A 16,301-nucleotide genomic window follows, 5' to 3' on the forward strand; every position below is an offset into this window, starting at 1 on the left:
AATAAAACTTTAAATAAAATAAAAACAGTCCATACTAGCACATTTATCGTATTGTCCTTCAAAGTCATTACCTCAGAAGGGTATGCATTTATTACAAAAAATGTTGTTACTACTCAAAACACTTTTGGAATTACTTTGTAACTATTGTTAGAAGAATCAATCTCCTTATTTTATAGCTATACCTCATGTGATCAAAACTGTTATAGAACCACTTGGCACCAAACAACTTTTGGCTGTTTCAACCTTCCTCCCCACATTCCTAGGGTGGAACTTTGCCACCACTGAAAATACTACAAAGAACATACTCTATTCAGAAATATATTAGTCTCCCTTGTTTTAATTTATCCCCTTTCCAGTCCATCCTCCACAGAGCTGCCAAATGAATATTCTCTAAGTATAAATCTGATTATATCCCTCTCCTGCTCAAGAAGTACCAATGGCTCACTACTAGCCATAGGATAAATATCTGCTACATTTAAAGCCCTTCACAATGTTTTCCCATCTGCTAATAAGAACACTAATAACTAGTATTTGCTTTCCTTAGGGCTTGTATAGGGTTTTAAGATTTGCAAAGTCTAGGTACCATTATAATCTCCAACTTGTGACAAAAAGCAGAGAAGTAGTGATTTGCCCAGGGTCACACAGCTAAGAATTGTCTGAAGTAGAATTTGAACTCAAGTCTTTTTGGACTGTAGGTCCAGTACCTATCCAAAGCTGTGAATCACTCCCTTTCAGGAACTCCCATGTTCCTGCCAAACTAGCTGACATGCTGTTTCTCACATATGACATCCTATCTCTACTCCCTCTCCCACTTGTAATAAGACACCCTTCCTCAAGTTCTTAGAACAACCTACTATCCCAGATCAAAAACCATACCTTCAAAAGACCTACCCTGATTCCCTAGTTACCATAACTTTCCTAGCCCAATAAAATCACTTAGTCCACATTTTGTTTCCATAGCTATTCAGTTTCTTCCTGTACCTTCACTACAATGTACTCACATAGAGAACTGGGATTGTTTTATTTTTGTTTTTGTATTCCTCATGCATAACACAGAGGAGGTTCTTAATAAATGTTAGGTGAACGACTGAGTCTAAGAGTCTAAAGATAATCCAAATAGGAGCCCTCAAAACTATCTTTGAGGTGGCTAGGTGGGGCAGTGGATAAAGCACCGGCCCTGGAGTCAGGAATACCTGGGTTCAAATCCGGGTCTCAGACACTTAATAAAGACCTAGCTGTGTGGCCTTGGGCAAGCCACTTAACCCCATTTGCCTTGCAAAAAACTAAAAAAAAAATCTATCTTTGAGCAACAGAATCACCATTTGAACAAGTCCACTGGCACTCCCAAGATGACTAAGTAATAGTCTAATAATCAATCTCATCATCTTTTAATTATCACACTCCATATTTTAAGTCCCACAATTCCTGAGCTACCTACCAAATCAAGCAAAACATCTATAACTATAATAATCAAGGTCCTTGACAAACTCATTTCAACCTACTCTATCACCTTATTTCTTATAACCATAGGTTTCAATGAAATTGAATTATTTATTCCCCAGAAAGGACTTTCATTTTATTACCTCCACATCTCACTTGTCATTTTCTCTCTTTGGAATGTTCCCATTCCCCACCTAGCAAAATATTACATAGCCTCTCATTCTTAAGTTCTATAAGCATTTTATTTAGTCTACTAGAGTACTTAAGAATATCACCTTATTTTATATTTTTTCCTCTTTTCTATTTCATAAGCTTTTTTTGAGGGTAAGGAGCCCTCAAATGATTTCACCTTTATATCCATCGCTTCTAGCCCAGTGACTTACATATAGTAGCTTTAAAAATGTTCACTGAAATAACGGCATCTTAGAAAAATATAACTGAATAAGCTGTTGTCCACAAATATTGCATTCCTAAAAATAATACCAATGACAATATGATTGAGTGTTTACTCAGTTTCATAGCAGAATAAAGCAAACAATCACTGACTAGATCAAGAAATCAGAAGACATCCCACTCTGTGCAACCCTTATAAGTTGAGTTATAGCCCAAATGCCTATTTAAGTATGCCATTAATACAACCTTATTTATAGGAGTAAAAACAATGTAAAATAGTTGTGTAAGCCAAACACAATCATCTAACATCCGCTCTCCCATAAGGCTTTCCCAATCTGATCAGATCAAGAAGATGGTCAGACCTAATTTCCTCTACATTATGTAAAACTCCTTAAAATCCATCACATCTGAGGTAGTAGAAGATGCAAACTATTAATTTCCCTACAATTTGGAATATCAAGGTCTCCCTCTCCAGAAAGTTCCTACAAAGATAGTAAGGCTGAGTCAAAGTCAATGTTCCCACCTAGGTTTCTGTTAATATCAAAGAAGTGGCAAGAGAAAAAGCATTTAAAGTGAATTTTTGTTCATTCCAAAATGTTAATGCTGAGCATAAATTAAACATAATTTGAAAACCGAGTGACTGCTGTACTGTTTACAGAGATATATATGTATATATCAGTTTACAGATCAACTGTTCTATTTATTAGTTTTTTATATAATTAGCCAACAAAGAGGTTATAAAATCGGACAAAATAGTTTCTCCTCCAACAGTCTAAAAGATAATCAACATATTCTTAATTTAAAAAGTTCTGAATGTTAATTTATTTAATAATCTATATTGGATTAAAAATAAACAGTAATGAAGGAAATTGGGATGCTTGTGATCTGATTGTTTTGAGAGTTAGTTAGACTATAGTCTCCTGATTAAAATATTACAACTGCACTTTGAACCTTGAATATCTTTTGAACTTTAGCTCCTCAAAAGTCAGAATTTGATATTAGGGATAGGCTCTAAAATGTGCAAAGATAACTACTATGTTGAACAATAAACACTATTAAGACTGCAATAAAGAATGACCCAAAACAAGAAAAAGCCTTAAGACAGATGATAGCCATATTGTTTTTTAAAATCTGTAGTCTCACAATTTAAAGGTGACTGTCAATTTCAAAATCATTTAAAAACTGTATTGCGTCCCATGTGAAGAAAACAATCCCTGAGATACTTTGATAAAATAAAAATTAAATATTCTTTTCCTCCTCATGAAAATTCAATTTTAAAATTCCTGTGTCTTTTAAAATCAAGTGCCACACATAACTAATATACAAAGAAAGAGGTACAAATTAAAGGCTAACTTTCATTTAGACAAGTAGTTCTATGTTAAAGAATAAGACAAAACCCAGAAATCAAAGCAAATTAAATGCAAACTAGTAACCAAAAGACAGTTTTAGTGAAGGCTGAAATTCACTGACTCTGAAAAAAAAATGATCTTTTTGGATACAGAATTCGAAATGTTGACAGAGCAGCTAACGCTGGGGTAACAGTATTTCTGATATGCTTTACTCAACCTAGAATCTTCCCACTGTTAAATATTCATAATTATTCCATTCATTCCAGGACTTAAATCACCAATGTGGAACACTGTCATTGTTTCTTACGTGAACCAGGTTTACATTTTTTCCATTTTTCCTGAAATATCACCGGGGAACGGGATCGGTTTGTTTCCGGGAGAAGCATTCTCTTTTTAAGTAAAGGTTACCTGTTTTTTTCACCCCGTTTAAAGTTTCAGTTTTGCTTTTCATCTATCAGAGTGGGGGGAAAAACAAATCCCTTGCGGGCTCCGGTAAAGGGCACAGCTCCTGTCAAGCCAGAAGGCTCCGGCACAAAGGCAGGGAGCTCACCCGGGGCTGTAATTCTTCCAAACCCAGGCTCCCCCTCGCATGTCGGCAGACCCCCTCCCCCTCCCCCGCAGATATGTCTATTAAATCAGTGTCTGTTCTCCCCCTGGCACAACAAAGAGAACTTCTCACCGCATGAAATTGCCGCTGAATGGACACCAGAAAGCTGGATTTGCATAATTCCTTCCAACGCCACCCAGTCGGGGAGGCGGGGTGAGGGGCCCGGGCCGCCGGCCCCGGGCCCGGCCGGGTCCCTAACCCCGGGCAGTGGGCGTGCGGGACGGGGGCGCAGGGGGCGGTGCTGGGGCGGGGAGGCGGGGACGGGGTGCGTGGGGCCGGGGCTGGGGGCGGCGGGCGGGGCGGGGACACCACACGGGCCACTTACTTTTCCGAGGGGGGTTAAATATATGAGCTAAGCCCTTATGGTCCCGCCGGCCGCCGCACAGAGGGAAACGGGACCTTGGGAGAGAAAAACAGACAAAACACACAGAGTGAGAGGGGCAGCTCGGCCGCGGGAAGCCCCCCGCCCGCGGCACGCGCGCCCCGCGGGCACACACCCACCCCGAGCCCCCCGCGGCCATCGCAGCTCCCTCCGCGCGGGCTCGGGGCCTCTGACAGCTCCGGGGCTCCGGGGCCCGGGCGCGTGCACGGGCACGAGGCGCGCGCGCGGCCACGCGTCCGGGAGGCGAGGGGGAGGGGAGGCAAGCGGGCCGAGGCCGGGGGGCGGGGGGCTGCGGCGCCCCCGGGGGTGCGCGCGTGGGGGGCCGAGCTTCCACCCTGCCCCGCGGCCCGGGCGCCGGGGCGGGGCGGGGGAGGGGCGGGCGAGCGCGCGCCGGGCCCGGGGGGGGGGGGAGCCGCCGCCGGAGGCGCGCGCCGCCGGGGGGGGGGGGGGGGGCCGGGAGAGAGCGAGAGAGCGAGAGAGCGAGGGGGGAGGGGGAAGGGAGCCGCAGGGCCGGAGGGGACCGGGCCGGGGGCGGCGGGCGGCGAGGCAGCCGCGGGCCGGGGGCGGCGGCGGGCGGGGAGGGTCTCACCTACACAGTGAATGAGCTTGTGGCGCCACGAATCCAGTTCTTGCCGAAAGCCGCGTCTCTCAACGGAGCATTGCTGCCGCCTACACACCCTCGCCATCTTCTGCCGCCAGCCCGGCCCAGCCTCCGCCTCCGCCGCGGCCCCGCGCACGCACGGTCACGCCACGGCCGGGGCCGCGCACGCACGCCACCCCGCCTCGCGTCGGGCCTCCCGGGGTGGGGTGGGGGTGGGGAGCGGGGCGGGCGCGGAGGGACCCCTGGGCGCGCCCCCGCCGCCGCCGCCGGCCGCCTTGCTGCCCCCGCGGGGCCGCGGCCCGGACCCCCGTCTTTGTGTCGCCCCGGTCCGACGGTGGAACGCAGCCGGGGCCCCGGGCAGCCCCCGGACCGGGCCGGGCCCAAGGCGGCGCCTCCGGCCGGACCAGCCGCCCGCTCCCTCGGCGCAAAAACAGCTGTTGACTCGCCTCGACACTTCTGAAGAAGAAAACCTGGGAAATTGCAACTTAAAAACGTGCGCGACGTGCGGAGGTGCTGACGCAATTGTGAGGAAGACGACCGAGGCATTAAAACTTCAAAACAGAAGCTATTTATAGACTTTATTCAGGGCATTATTAACAAAATAATGATCCGACTCATGACATTTAAAGGCATTCACAACCTACTTTACCAGCCGGAATGCTGCCCCCCCCAGTTGCCAGTACCCCACCCATAAAATTATATTTATTTTGCAGGTATTCGTATGTACATATTGCTTTGTATATATTAGCTCATGTGCACATCTTCATCTCTCTTCTGGAAGACATGGGGAGCACATTTTTGTCCTTGAAGCCCTCCTTCTTAGCACATAGTTGGATGCTTCTTGATTCAATTGAAGCTAATCACACAACAAATTAATGGAAACAGAAATTGGGTTGTCAGAGCACCCCTCCCGGTGTAAAACTGACATTGAGATTAGTTTGTCTTCAGTATCCCCACCAATACATCTTTTCAGACAATTCCTATCTCCTATGTCATTTCCCTTTATTTCCTGTAGGAGAAAAAAAGGAAAAAACCCTCAAAATGAATGCACACCAAGACTCTTCAGGAAGACCCTGCTTGAAATCTTACCTGTAATAGACCCCGATTTGGAAAGGGCTTTAGCTGGAGTGTTAACTTTTATTTTTATTTTGAAGGCAATGGGGAGCCATTTGAAGCTGTTTTGTTTTGTTTTTTAATGGGGAATTGATAGGCTCAGCTTTGTATTTTTAGAAGTTCAATTTGGCTGTTCTTTGCAGTATGAGTTGAAGGACAGTCTTGAGACAGGGATACAAAATATGACTATGTGACCTTGGGCAAAACTCAAGACATCTTGCTCTAAGCAATAAGACTATAACAAGCAAGGAAAGAGCCTACTCATATTGGTAAAGGAAGTTTCCTTACCTGAGAATTCCTTATATTGAAAGAGCCTACTCACATTGGCAAAGGAATTTTCCTTACCTGAGAATTCCTTATACTAATTAAGTCAAAAATGCAGCCCTGACCATAAATGGGTATTTCTCTATCAGAAAATGAGACAGATGCATAACAAATATATTGCTCTGGTAGTGTCTTGCTTTCAGATAAATTTCCACATCCATCAGGTATTCAATCTTTTTTGATCCTATGTCTCTACTCATAGCATCCATTCCCCATCCCCTTTTACTTAGACTATTTTGACAGCCTCCTAATTTGGTATCCCTGTCTCAAGAACTTTGCCCATAAATATAACAGCCAAATTGATCTTCTAAAAATATAAAGCTGAGCCTGTCACTTCCCTGTTAAAAAAACAAAAACAAAAAGCATCTGTGGATCTCTATTGCCTCTAAAATAAAAATAAATAAACTCCTCAACCCTCCATTTAAATCCCTCCACAAATCTGACTACCCCCTTTTCAGTTCTAATTCCTTTCCCCCTTCTATTCCTAACTGTTCCCCATTCATGGTATTCTAATACCAGCCAGCCTCCATGACTTTGCACCAGTGGTCTCTGTGTAGAGAATTCTTTCCTTTCTCAAAGTATTTTATTTTAAATTTTTAAAAAATTTTATTTATTTTAAGGCAATGGGGTTAAGTGACTTGCCCAAGGTCACACAGCTAGGCAATTATCTAAGATCACATTTGAACTCAGGTCCTCCTGAATCCATGGCCAGTGCTCTAACCACTGGGAAATCTAGCTTCCTCTCACTCCTTTCTCAATATCACTAAAGGCATGCCTCAGAAATATTGTGGGTTCAGTTCCAGACCACACAATAAAGTGAGTCATATGAATTTTTTCCCAGTGCATATAAAAATTGTTTATACCACACTGTAAGACAATTAAGTAGTATTATCTCTAAAAAAAGTATATACCTTAATTTAAAAGTATTTTGTTGCTAAAAAATGCTAACCTCCATCTGAACCTTCAGAAAGGAGTAATCTTTTTGCTTGTGGAGAGTCTTGTCTCAGTATTGATGACCAACTTATCAGAGTGGTGGTAAGTTAGGGTGACTGTAATCATTTCTTAAAATAAGACAACAATGAACTTTGGATAAATTGACTATTCCATACACTTGAACACTTAGAGACTATGGTAGGGTTAATAACTGGTCTAATTACAATATTGTCATATGTCAGGGAATAGGACTGCCAAAGAAGAAGAGAGACAAGAGTAATGGTTGGTCTGTGAGGCAGACAGAACACACACAACATCTGTCTATTAAAGTGTGCTATCTTCTATAGATATAATCCCAAGCCACAAATCTTAAATTTGTTAAAAAAAAAATTCTCTGCAAAGCATAATGAAGCAAAACACAATCAAAAGAGGTATATCTCTACATGCAATCTCCAGCTTCCTTCAAAGGACAGTTCAGGTACCACATCCATTATATGTAATATTATATAGGAAAATATATAAAATATATGTATATGTATACACACACACACACACACACACACACACACACAAACATACATACACAGGTCTTTCCTGATCTCCCATTCCAACCTCATCCCAACTATTAACATTTTTCTTTTCCTCTTGTAATTACTAATACAGAATATAGACAGTTTTTATTTACTTTTGTACACATTTTATTCCCTATTAGACTAAGTTTCTTGAGAATAGATTTTTTTATTGCAGCCCCAGTCCAGCAGTGCTTTACTCATAATAAATATCTAATAAATATTCATTGAATTGAATGAAATGGAATAGTCTACTTATATGCAACTTGTGTATACCTATGACTACTCTGTTTTACCATCTTATGCTATTAATAGGATTTGAAGGGGATGGGGGGGAGGGTAAGGAGGGAGCCCCCCCCCCCAATGTGGGGAAGAAGGGAAAGGGAAAACTACCTTTTAACCAAGCAGTTTTTGCTTTTCTAGGGAGCAGAATTTTTGAAAGATTCAAGCACAGAAATCACTCTGTTAGACAAATCAACCTTCATGTTAACAGCAAATAATTTAAAAAACTCCTTAAGTCCTAAACCAGTGTGTCAGCATACATAACATAGAGTGGAACCTAAATTCTTGAAGAGTAAGCCAGAAAATCACAAGTTCTAACAAGTCTTACCTAGGTCTCAAGTAGAGACCTGCAATGAACTGATCCCACCTCTCTAAAGTGGAAGAAGTTCTTCACCAAAAGGTTGAGCACCAGTTGCTTAATTTTTTTTTCCAGTCACTAAGCTCCTTGAGAACCAAGACTTTTTTCACTTTTCTTTGTAATCCCCCCCCCCCCCCCAGAGTTTAGCAGGGCACCTAATAATTGCTTGTGGGCTGATTAAAGAAGATAGGTTATGGTTGCAGAGAAACATGATCATTGGAGGTAGAATGCACAATGATTAAATCACAGATCTTTGATATTTTGGAAAATATTTCTTAACTTGGACAAATACATTTGCCAGGGAACCACTTAGAACTATGTTTGAAAGTAATCAAATACTTAATAGAAATGGGATGGGGGTAGGAGGGTCCCCTTAATACTTAATACTTTCTCTAAAGAAGTTCTCTATTGTTCACTCAGAGATATCCTATAATGCTTTATATTTTAAATCAATAGTCACTTTCTGCAGATCAAATTTTCTTTGCCTTGAAATATGTGCCTCTGTCCCACCTTTCTGCTAAGCATTGCTGCAAAGCAGTAATTAAAAAACAAAACAAAAACAAAGTTTTGCCTTTCCTTTATCAAACTGGTACTTTTTCTTCTAACTGGGCTGATCTCACCCAACAAAAGAATCTCTTTTGTTTTTCCTCCTCTCTCTTGTTAAAAGTAAACAGAATTGTAATAAGTAGCAGTTTGAACCTTCCTCCTTGATCTCCATGTTTTTGAGGGGGGTTTTCCCTCATAAATCAGGTCCTAAGTCCTGGCTTTTCATTCTTCACTGGTTTGCTTCTGCCTATCCATTTTTATTACCTCCACTCTGTTGAAAATTTAGCTTTGATCCCTTTGAAAGACATCAAAAGACAGAGACAGAGATGAACCAGTAACCTACTGATTTAAGGAAAATATTTAAGGCTATTCTAAAGGCCACTTTCACTTGGAAAGTGACAATCCATTCCAATCATTTTACAGGTCTGTTTACAAGTACAGCCTCCTAGACAATCTCCTAGAGCCTCTGTACTCTCCCTTCTATCATGGTCTACCCTTCACTACCTCCCTTTGTAGCCGCTGGCTAATTGAGTTCAGTTCTGCCTATGAGGAATCATTATTCAGACTTGGGAAAGCAAGGGTGGAAGTAAAACAAAAATTCATTTAAAAGGTTATAAGACATAGGAAGGGCTAGGGAGAAAGAGAGTGAGAGAGCGAGAGAGCGAGAGAGAGCAAGAGTGAGAGCGAGAGAGATAAAAGAATAGCCAAGAAGCCTTGACTGGGCCATGGTCAGAGAAGACTGCGGCCCTGAGCTGGAGTCCAACCCAGGTTTTTATGTCTTGTCTCTCATCCAGAGGGCAAAAGGTGAACTCCCTTTCTCTTACTGGACCAGGAATTAGGTAGAGGGTGAAACCAAATTTTACATTAAACCATCAATGGTACATCAAGAATTGGGGGGGGGGGGGGGAATCTCCACCCAAGCAGCTTTTAAGATTGCAATTGTTTCTGTGACAATCATAAATCTCTATTTCTAGTCAATTTACATCTCAAGAGTAGGTAATGGTCAATTTACATCGCCTAAAATGTACATTCACAATTCTCTTCATCTTTCCCCTTGCATCACCTTCACTTCTTCCAATTAGTTAAATTCATTAACCTGTTCTTTATGGATTCTGGGCTGTCTATCTATATCTAAGATGATTCCTCTGCTGGGGAGGGGGGGGAAGTGTACATGAAGTTCTTAAATGAATCATTAACTTTCCTTAGAATTATGGATTTCTTGGTCATTGGTACATACATTGCTCACCTTGTATTGCCCCTTTATTTCCTAAGATCTCCAAATTCCTGGTTGCTCCTTCTGCATTCTGCAATCCAACCAAACTAACCTTCTCACTCTCCCTGTCTGTGCCTTTGTTGGATGCTTCTTCCGCCTGGGAGGCCCTCCTTACCCAAAACTCTAGAATTCCTCTTTCTTCAAAACAAAAGGCTTTCCTCATAACTACGAACATCTTCACTCTTCAACAACCTTTTATTTAAATTCTATAGGCTTATTCTCTTTACACATATTCTATCCATGCATAAGTATCTTCATTCAAATATAGATATATAATCTATATATGCATATATGCACATCCTTTTTTGCCTCCCCCATTAGAATGGAAGGTCCTTAGGAGTAGGGGGATGTTTCATTTATATATTTAATAATAATAACTAAAATTTATATAGTGCCTATTATGTCAGACCCTTTGACAGATACTGGACTAAGCACTTTACAATTATTTTTATCTCATTTGATCCTAAAATAAATCCTGGAAGGTAGGTGCTATTATTGTAACTATTTTACACTCCTTTACAATTGAAGAAACTGAAACATATAGAGATTGTGACTTGCTCAGGATCATAGAACTAAGAAGTATCTAGGATTCATTAAGACCTTCCTGTCTCCAGGCCGGGTGTGCTATCTACTATGCCATTTAGCTGCCTTGTTGATTGATTAATAGACCATTCACCTTACCTAGGCAATTAGTACCTCTCAGTCAATCCATAAGCATTTATTAAGTTCTTGCTATGAGGTAGGTATTATGTTAAGCACTGGGAATATAAATGTCCCTCCTTCAAGGAGCTTACATTCTAATGGAGGAGTTACACAAAGTATATTCAGAAGAGATATATGGTTCTCTCAAAGAGGAAGACCCTGGTAGTTGAGTAAAAAGAGAAGGTTTAGAACATTAAAAGTTGATTCCCGAAGAAGCTAATAGTTGAATGAAGTCTTGAAAAAAGGCAGCAAAACCAAGAAAAAAGGATAAGCAGGAAGATTTCAGACATGGGGGGGATAGTCAGTTCCAAGGCATGATGATGAGAGACAAAATGAAGGCATGGAATAAGGAGGCCACTGTAGCTACACCATTGTCTTTAATCTTCTTTTCTAATGCCCCCTGACTTTCTGACCTTTGATTTAGGCATGTATCTGGATCTCAAAATTCCTTTTAAAAGATAAACATCTGGACCTACATGCTGAGCTAAAACCCAGACTTCTTGGACATACCTGAAAAGTCCTGTTCTATCTCATTGCTTCATATCTTTAACCCATAATTACTTGAGGTTTGTGGACTGATATTACCAATCATAGATTTACAAATTAACCTTCCTAAAATATTATTTTTGTCATGTCATAAACCCCAACCTTTCTCTGAGCACCTATGGTAATTATCTATCCAGTTAAATCCAGATCACAGAAGTAAATACATGTGAAAATGCTTTGTAATTGTAAAACTTGATGTAAGTAAAAACTATAACTATTATTGGCATACAAGTGTAATTTATTTTTTCAGAAAGCATTTACTGAGTGTTCCAGGGCCTTTGTTCTGGTAGCTATATCTGGAATTCCCTTCTCCCACATTTCAATCCATTGTAATTCTCATCCTTCAAGATTCAGTTCAACTTCCACCTTTTCCATGTGATCATTCTTGATCCCCTTAAGTTAGGATTCATAATCCCTTGTATGAACTGTCATAGGAAGGAAACAAGCTTTTTATTAAACACTTATTTATAACAAGAACTATGCTTAGGGCTTTACAAATATTATTTCATTTGATCTTCAAAACAATCCCTAGAGGTAAGAGCTATTTTAACCTCTATTTTACAGTAGAGAAACTTAGTCAAACAGGTCACCATTTACTTTCCCAGCTGAGTCAAAACATTTATGAAGAACCTGAGGTCAAGTTTTGGGTTTTTTTAGGTTTTTGCAAGGCAAATGGGGTTAAGTGGCTTGCCCAAAGCCACACAGCTAAGTAATTATTAAATGTCTGAGGTCGGGTTTGAACTCTGGTACTCCTGACTCTAGGGCCGGTGCTCTATCCACTGTACCACCTAGCCACCCCTGAGGTCAAGTTTGAACTTAGATCTTTCTGATTGCAAACCCAGAGCTATCTACTACTCTATCTACTACTACTAGGTGGTGACCTAGCTGACTTCTGAAATTATAAGACTATTCTCATCTCTCATGAATGTTCATACACTGTTTTGTGACAGACCCTAAGCAATTGGTTAGGACCTAGGAAATCTACAGAATTCAAAAGACTATACAAGGTGGGCAGGATGGGGACTACTCTGGAATTAAGAGCATCCAAAAGTAGCTTAACACTATAGTTCTTTGGGGGAGCCATCAGCAAGGATTACAAAGGACTGAAGATCTCACTTCAAACAACCTTGAAAAACAAGAAAAATTATCCAAGTGACCTGCATAGACTGTCCAATGTTTGAATTCCTGCAAGTCAAGCAACTGCTATGCTCAAAGTTTGGCCTGATCTAACTTCTAGGAGAGAAGTTGAAGGAGCCTAAAGAATGCCTCTCCACTCTTCAGGTTATCAAGATTAAATATGTTCAATTGTGGTATATAAATGTGATAAAGTGAACTTTAGAAAAGCCTGTAAAGACTTACAAGAGGCAGATAGGTGGCACAGTGGATACAGTAGGAAGGGGAAAGTTAAACAAAAGGAAAGCTGATTGAAGGAATAACCTTACAACTAGACAGGAGTTGATTTGAGGGTCTGTTTTATTCTCCTTTGCACCTACTCAAGGAGATAACTGTTCACATCCCTTTGCTCATTAGTATAATGAACAGGGTGGGGAAAACATATAGGGGTGAATGTATCAATTAGACTGTGACCCTGGCCAATGATTGGCATAAAGGGAGAGGAACAAGTCATTCAAACTGCATATAAGGCCCAGCATTGCCAGGATTCGGCCTTCTGTCCTTAAGAGAGGAGGTCTATCTTTGCAAAGATGTATCAATAAAAGCCATTTTAATCACTCTGGACCAAGTATTTATAATGATGAGCCATTGATAATACACATTCAGAGAAGGAACTATGAAGGCTAAATACAGATTCCATACTATTTTCCATTTTAAAATTTGGTTTTAAATTTTTTTTCCTTCACATGGCTTTTCCCTGTTTTCTTCTAATTCTTCTTTCACAGTATGATCAATAGGGAAAAGTTTTTAAAATATTATTTTATTATCAAGGGGAGGGGGAGAGAAGGGAGGGAGAAAAATGTGGATCTCAAAAACCTTACACTAAAAATGAATGTTGAAAACTATCTTTGCATGTAGTTGGAAAAATAAATAAATATATATTTTTAAAGAATAGTGCTCCTGGGGCGGCTAGGTGGTACAGTGGATAGAGCACCGGCCCTGGAGTCAGGAGTACCTGGGTTCAAATCTGGTCTCAGACACTTAATAATTACCTAGCTGTGTGGCCTTGGGCAAGCCACTTAACCCCATTTGCCTTGCAAAAACACTTTAAAAAAAACCTAAAGAATAGTGTTCCTTATACCCTGAAGAGATGATGAAAAAGGGTAAAAACATCACTTGTACAAAAATATTCATAGCAGCCCTGTTTGTGGTGGCAAAGAATTGGAAATCAAGTAAATGTCCTTCAATTGGGGAATGGCTTAGCTAACTGTGGTATATGTATGTCATGGAACACTATTGTTCTATTAGAAACCAGGAGGGATGGGAATTCAGGGAAGCCTGGAGGGATTTGCATGAACTGATGCTGAGTGAGATGAGCAGAACCAGAAAAACACTGTACACCCTAACAGCAACATGGGGGTGATGTTCAACCTTTATGGACTTGCTCATTCCATCAGTGCAACAATCAGGGACAATTTGGGGCTGTCTGCAATGGAGAATACCATCTGTATCCAAAGAAAGAACTCTGGAGTTTGAACAAAGTTCAAGGACTATTCCCTTGAACCTATATCAGATTGTTCACTACCATGGGGAAGGGGAAAGGAAAGGAAAGTGGTAGAAAAATGTGGAACTCAATAGGGGGGAAAACCTGATATCTTATTGTCTGATCTTGTTATCTCTTATACTTTATGTTTCTTCCTTAAGGATATGGTTTCTCTCTCATCACACTCAATTTGGATCAATGCACAACATGGAAACAATGTAAAGACTGACAAATTGCTTTCTGTGGGGGGGGGCGAAGTAAGATGGGGGGAAATTGTAAAACTCAAAATAAATAAAATCTTTAATTAAAAAAAAGAATAGTGTTCCTTCTTTTAAAAATGGAAGTTTTTCCTATGTAAAAATGAAGAAAAACAATCTCAAGAGGCAAAGGAACCTGTTAGGAATTCTGTGTCAGCAGATTGGAGAGTAGGAGAAAGCTATCCAAACATGGAAAGGAAATACAAAGACCACTGAACATTATAAGAGACTTCTGGAAAAGGAGGAAACTTGTTTTTGTTATTTATCCTTCATTCTGGAAGAGGATCAATTATATCAGGATGTCTTGACTTGCTAGTGAATTAGATTTAAATAAGGCAGGGCTGTGCAGTCATCAACCTCACTCTTCTCCCTGTTAACCATCTGACTAGGGCCTTGGTTGTAACGGGAGGGAAGACCTTGGTCTTTTTAAGCTTAGGGTCTTTAAGAGATCTCAGTTTGTCTGAGATCACCTATTTAGTCATTGTAGGGTAGGTAAGAAATGAGGGATAGGTAAGAACTAAGAACTGAGGCAAAAGATGCTTAGTTTGCCTACTCAAAAAAAAAATCATTTCGGGAGGGGAAGATTCACAGGTTTTTCAACCAGAACAGAAGTAACTGCTATTTATATTCACTTTGAATCCTCAAAACCCAAAGACCAAGTGAGTCTTGGGCAGGGACTTATTATTGGCCAATCAGTGAGAGTCAGAGTGATTTGGCTCTAAGGCATAATCAAGTAGCTTCATTTGAATCACAACAAGCTTTATGGAAGTATGCTTTTCAAGAGTTCTATTTTAAGTAATCATAAAAAAATCTGAAGTATTTGTATCAGGAGAATCAAAGGTAGAAGAATGGTACCCAAAGAAGGGAGGAAGATATAAAGACCACTGAACATTTTGGAACCACGTAACAAATGTGTGATTCTTCTGGAAAGGGAGAAAACTAGACTCTTTTGAGAAAGAAGCAGCTGCTTGTGCTTCACTAGGTGGTGATGTCAATCTAGAGATGTTGCCAGATGAAAGATGTAGCATCCAGAAAGCTTGGAAAGAAAAGAGGTCAGTTAATAGTAGTCTGGGACCCTCTGCTAAGGATCATTTGAGCAGTTATTTGTCAATCCAATAACCACAACAAAGAAGTTTACTGTCTTTCCTGGGGCAAGAATTGTATTGCCAGAAAGAATCCAAAGATTGAGAGGCAAAAGAGCATAATGGAGAGAGTGCTAGACTTGTCATACACCCAAGGGCAAAGCCTAACTTTCCTCCCTGTAAAATAGTTTGTGTTGTGAGATTAAAATGGAATAAGGATGTTTATAAATTGCTTTGCAACCCTTAATTTACTGTATAAATATCAATTGTTATTGTTATAAAGTATTCCTAAATATAAAAACAATTCTGGGCAAGAATCTGAAGACTTTTGGGGAACTGGTGATACCCTAACAGACACAGCTGTCTATTAAAGACAAGCTTTCAGAAAAGATTTGGAAAGTGAACAGTTGCTAGAAGAAAATTATGTTGAGTACAACCTATATCAGATTGTTCACTACCATGGGGAAGGGGAAAGAAAGGGAAAGTGGTAGAAAAATGTGGAACTCAAAAGCTTGCAAAAAGATGAATGTTAAAAATTATCTTTATATGTAATTGGAAAATAAAATATTTTTAAAAAAGAAAATTATATGTGAAAGAAATGAAATATTTTGTGTTTCCTAAAAGGAAATTAGTTAGCAAAATACAAAAGAGGTAGTCACCTCAAACTTATTTCCTGGTGGAAAGTTCCAAAAAGTCAAAAAGATTAATGAAGAAATAGGGGTTACTTAGGGATTACTTGAGTTCATTGCTTTGAATATGCTTAATAAGCCTATGAATATTAACTTCTCTGCCCCAGGAGGAACTTAAAATTCATTGTAATAACATGCAATGTATGTGGAAGCATGACCAAAGTGGGGAAATAAAGGAATAACATACAAGATGTGAATC

At 40.4% G+C, this 16,301-nt stretch overlaps 1 protein-coding gene across 12 annotated transcripts in view; it reads right to left on the minus strand.

The window, feature by feature from the left end:
* Positions 1 to 4,892, minus strand: part of LCOR (ligand dependent nuclear receptor corepressor) — a 137,282-nt gene extending 132,390 nt beyond the window's left edge. For 6 of the 12 annotated variants that reach the window (XM_074233234.1, XM_074233232.1, XM_074233231.1 and 3 more), the window contains exons 1-2: positions 4,761 to 4,849; positions 4,115 to 4,188 (exon numbers count right to left, since the gene is read on the minus strand). Coding sequence is in view for 3 of the 12 variants with exons in the window: in XM_074233226.1 (XP_074089327.1) it covers positions 4,761 to 4,857 (97 nt within the window). In the remaining 9 variants the exon portion in view is untranslated. Of the gene's footprint in view, positions 1 to 3,861; positions 3,959 to 4,114; positions 4,189 to 4,760 lie in introns of those variants that run through there. The other 6 variants (XM_074233226.1, XM_074233237.1, XM_074233233.1 and 3 more) reach the window with 5 other exon arrangements.
* Between the last annotated feature and the right edge of the window lie 11,409 nt (positions 4,893 to 16,301).

This window comes from Macrotis lagotis, chromosome 4 (assembly GCF_037893015.1).
Source record: "Macrotis lagotis isolate mMagLag1 chromosome 4, bilby.v1.9.chrom.fasta, whole genome shotgun sequence".
Taxonomy (NCBI): Eukaryota; Metazoa; Chordata; class Mammalia; order Peramelemorphia; family Peramelidae; genus Macrotis; species Macrotis lagotis.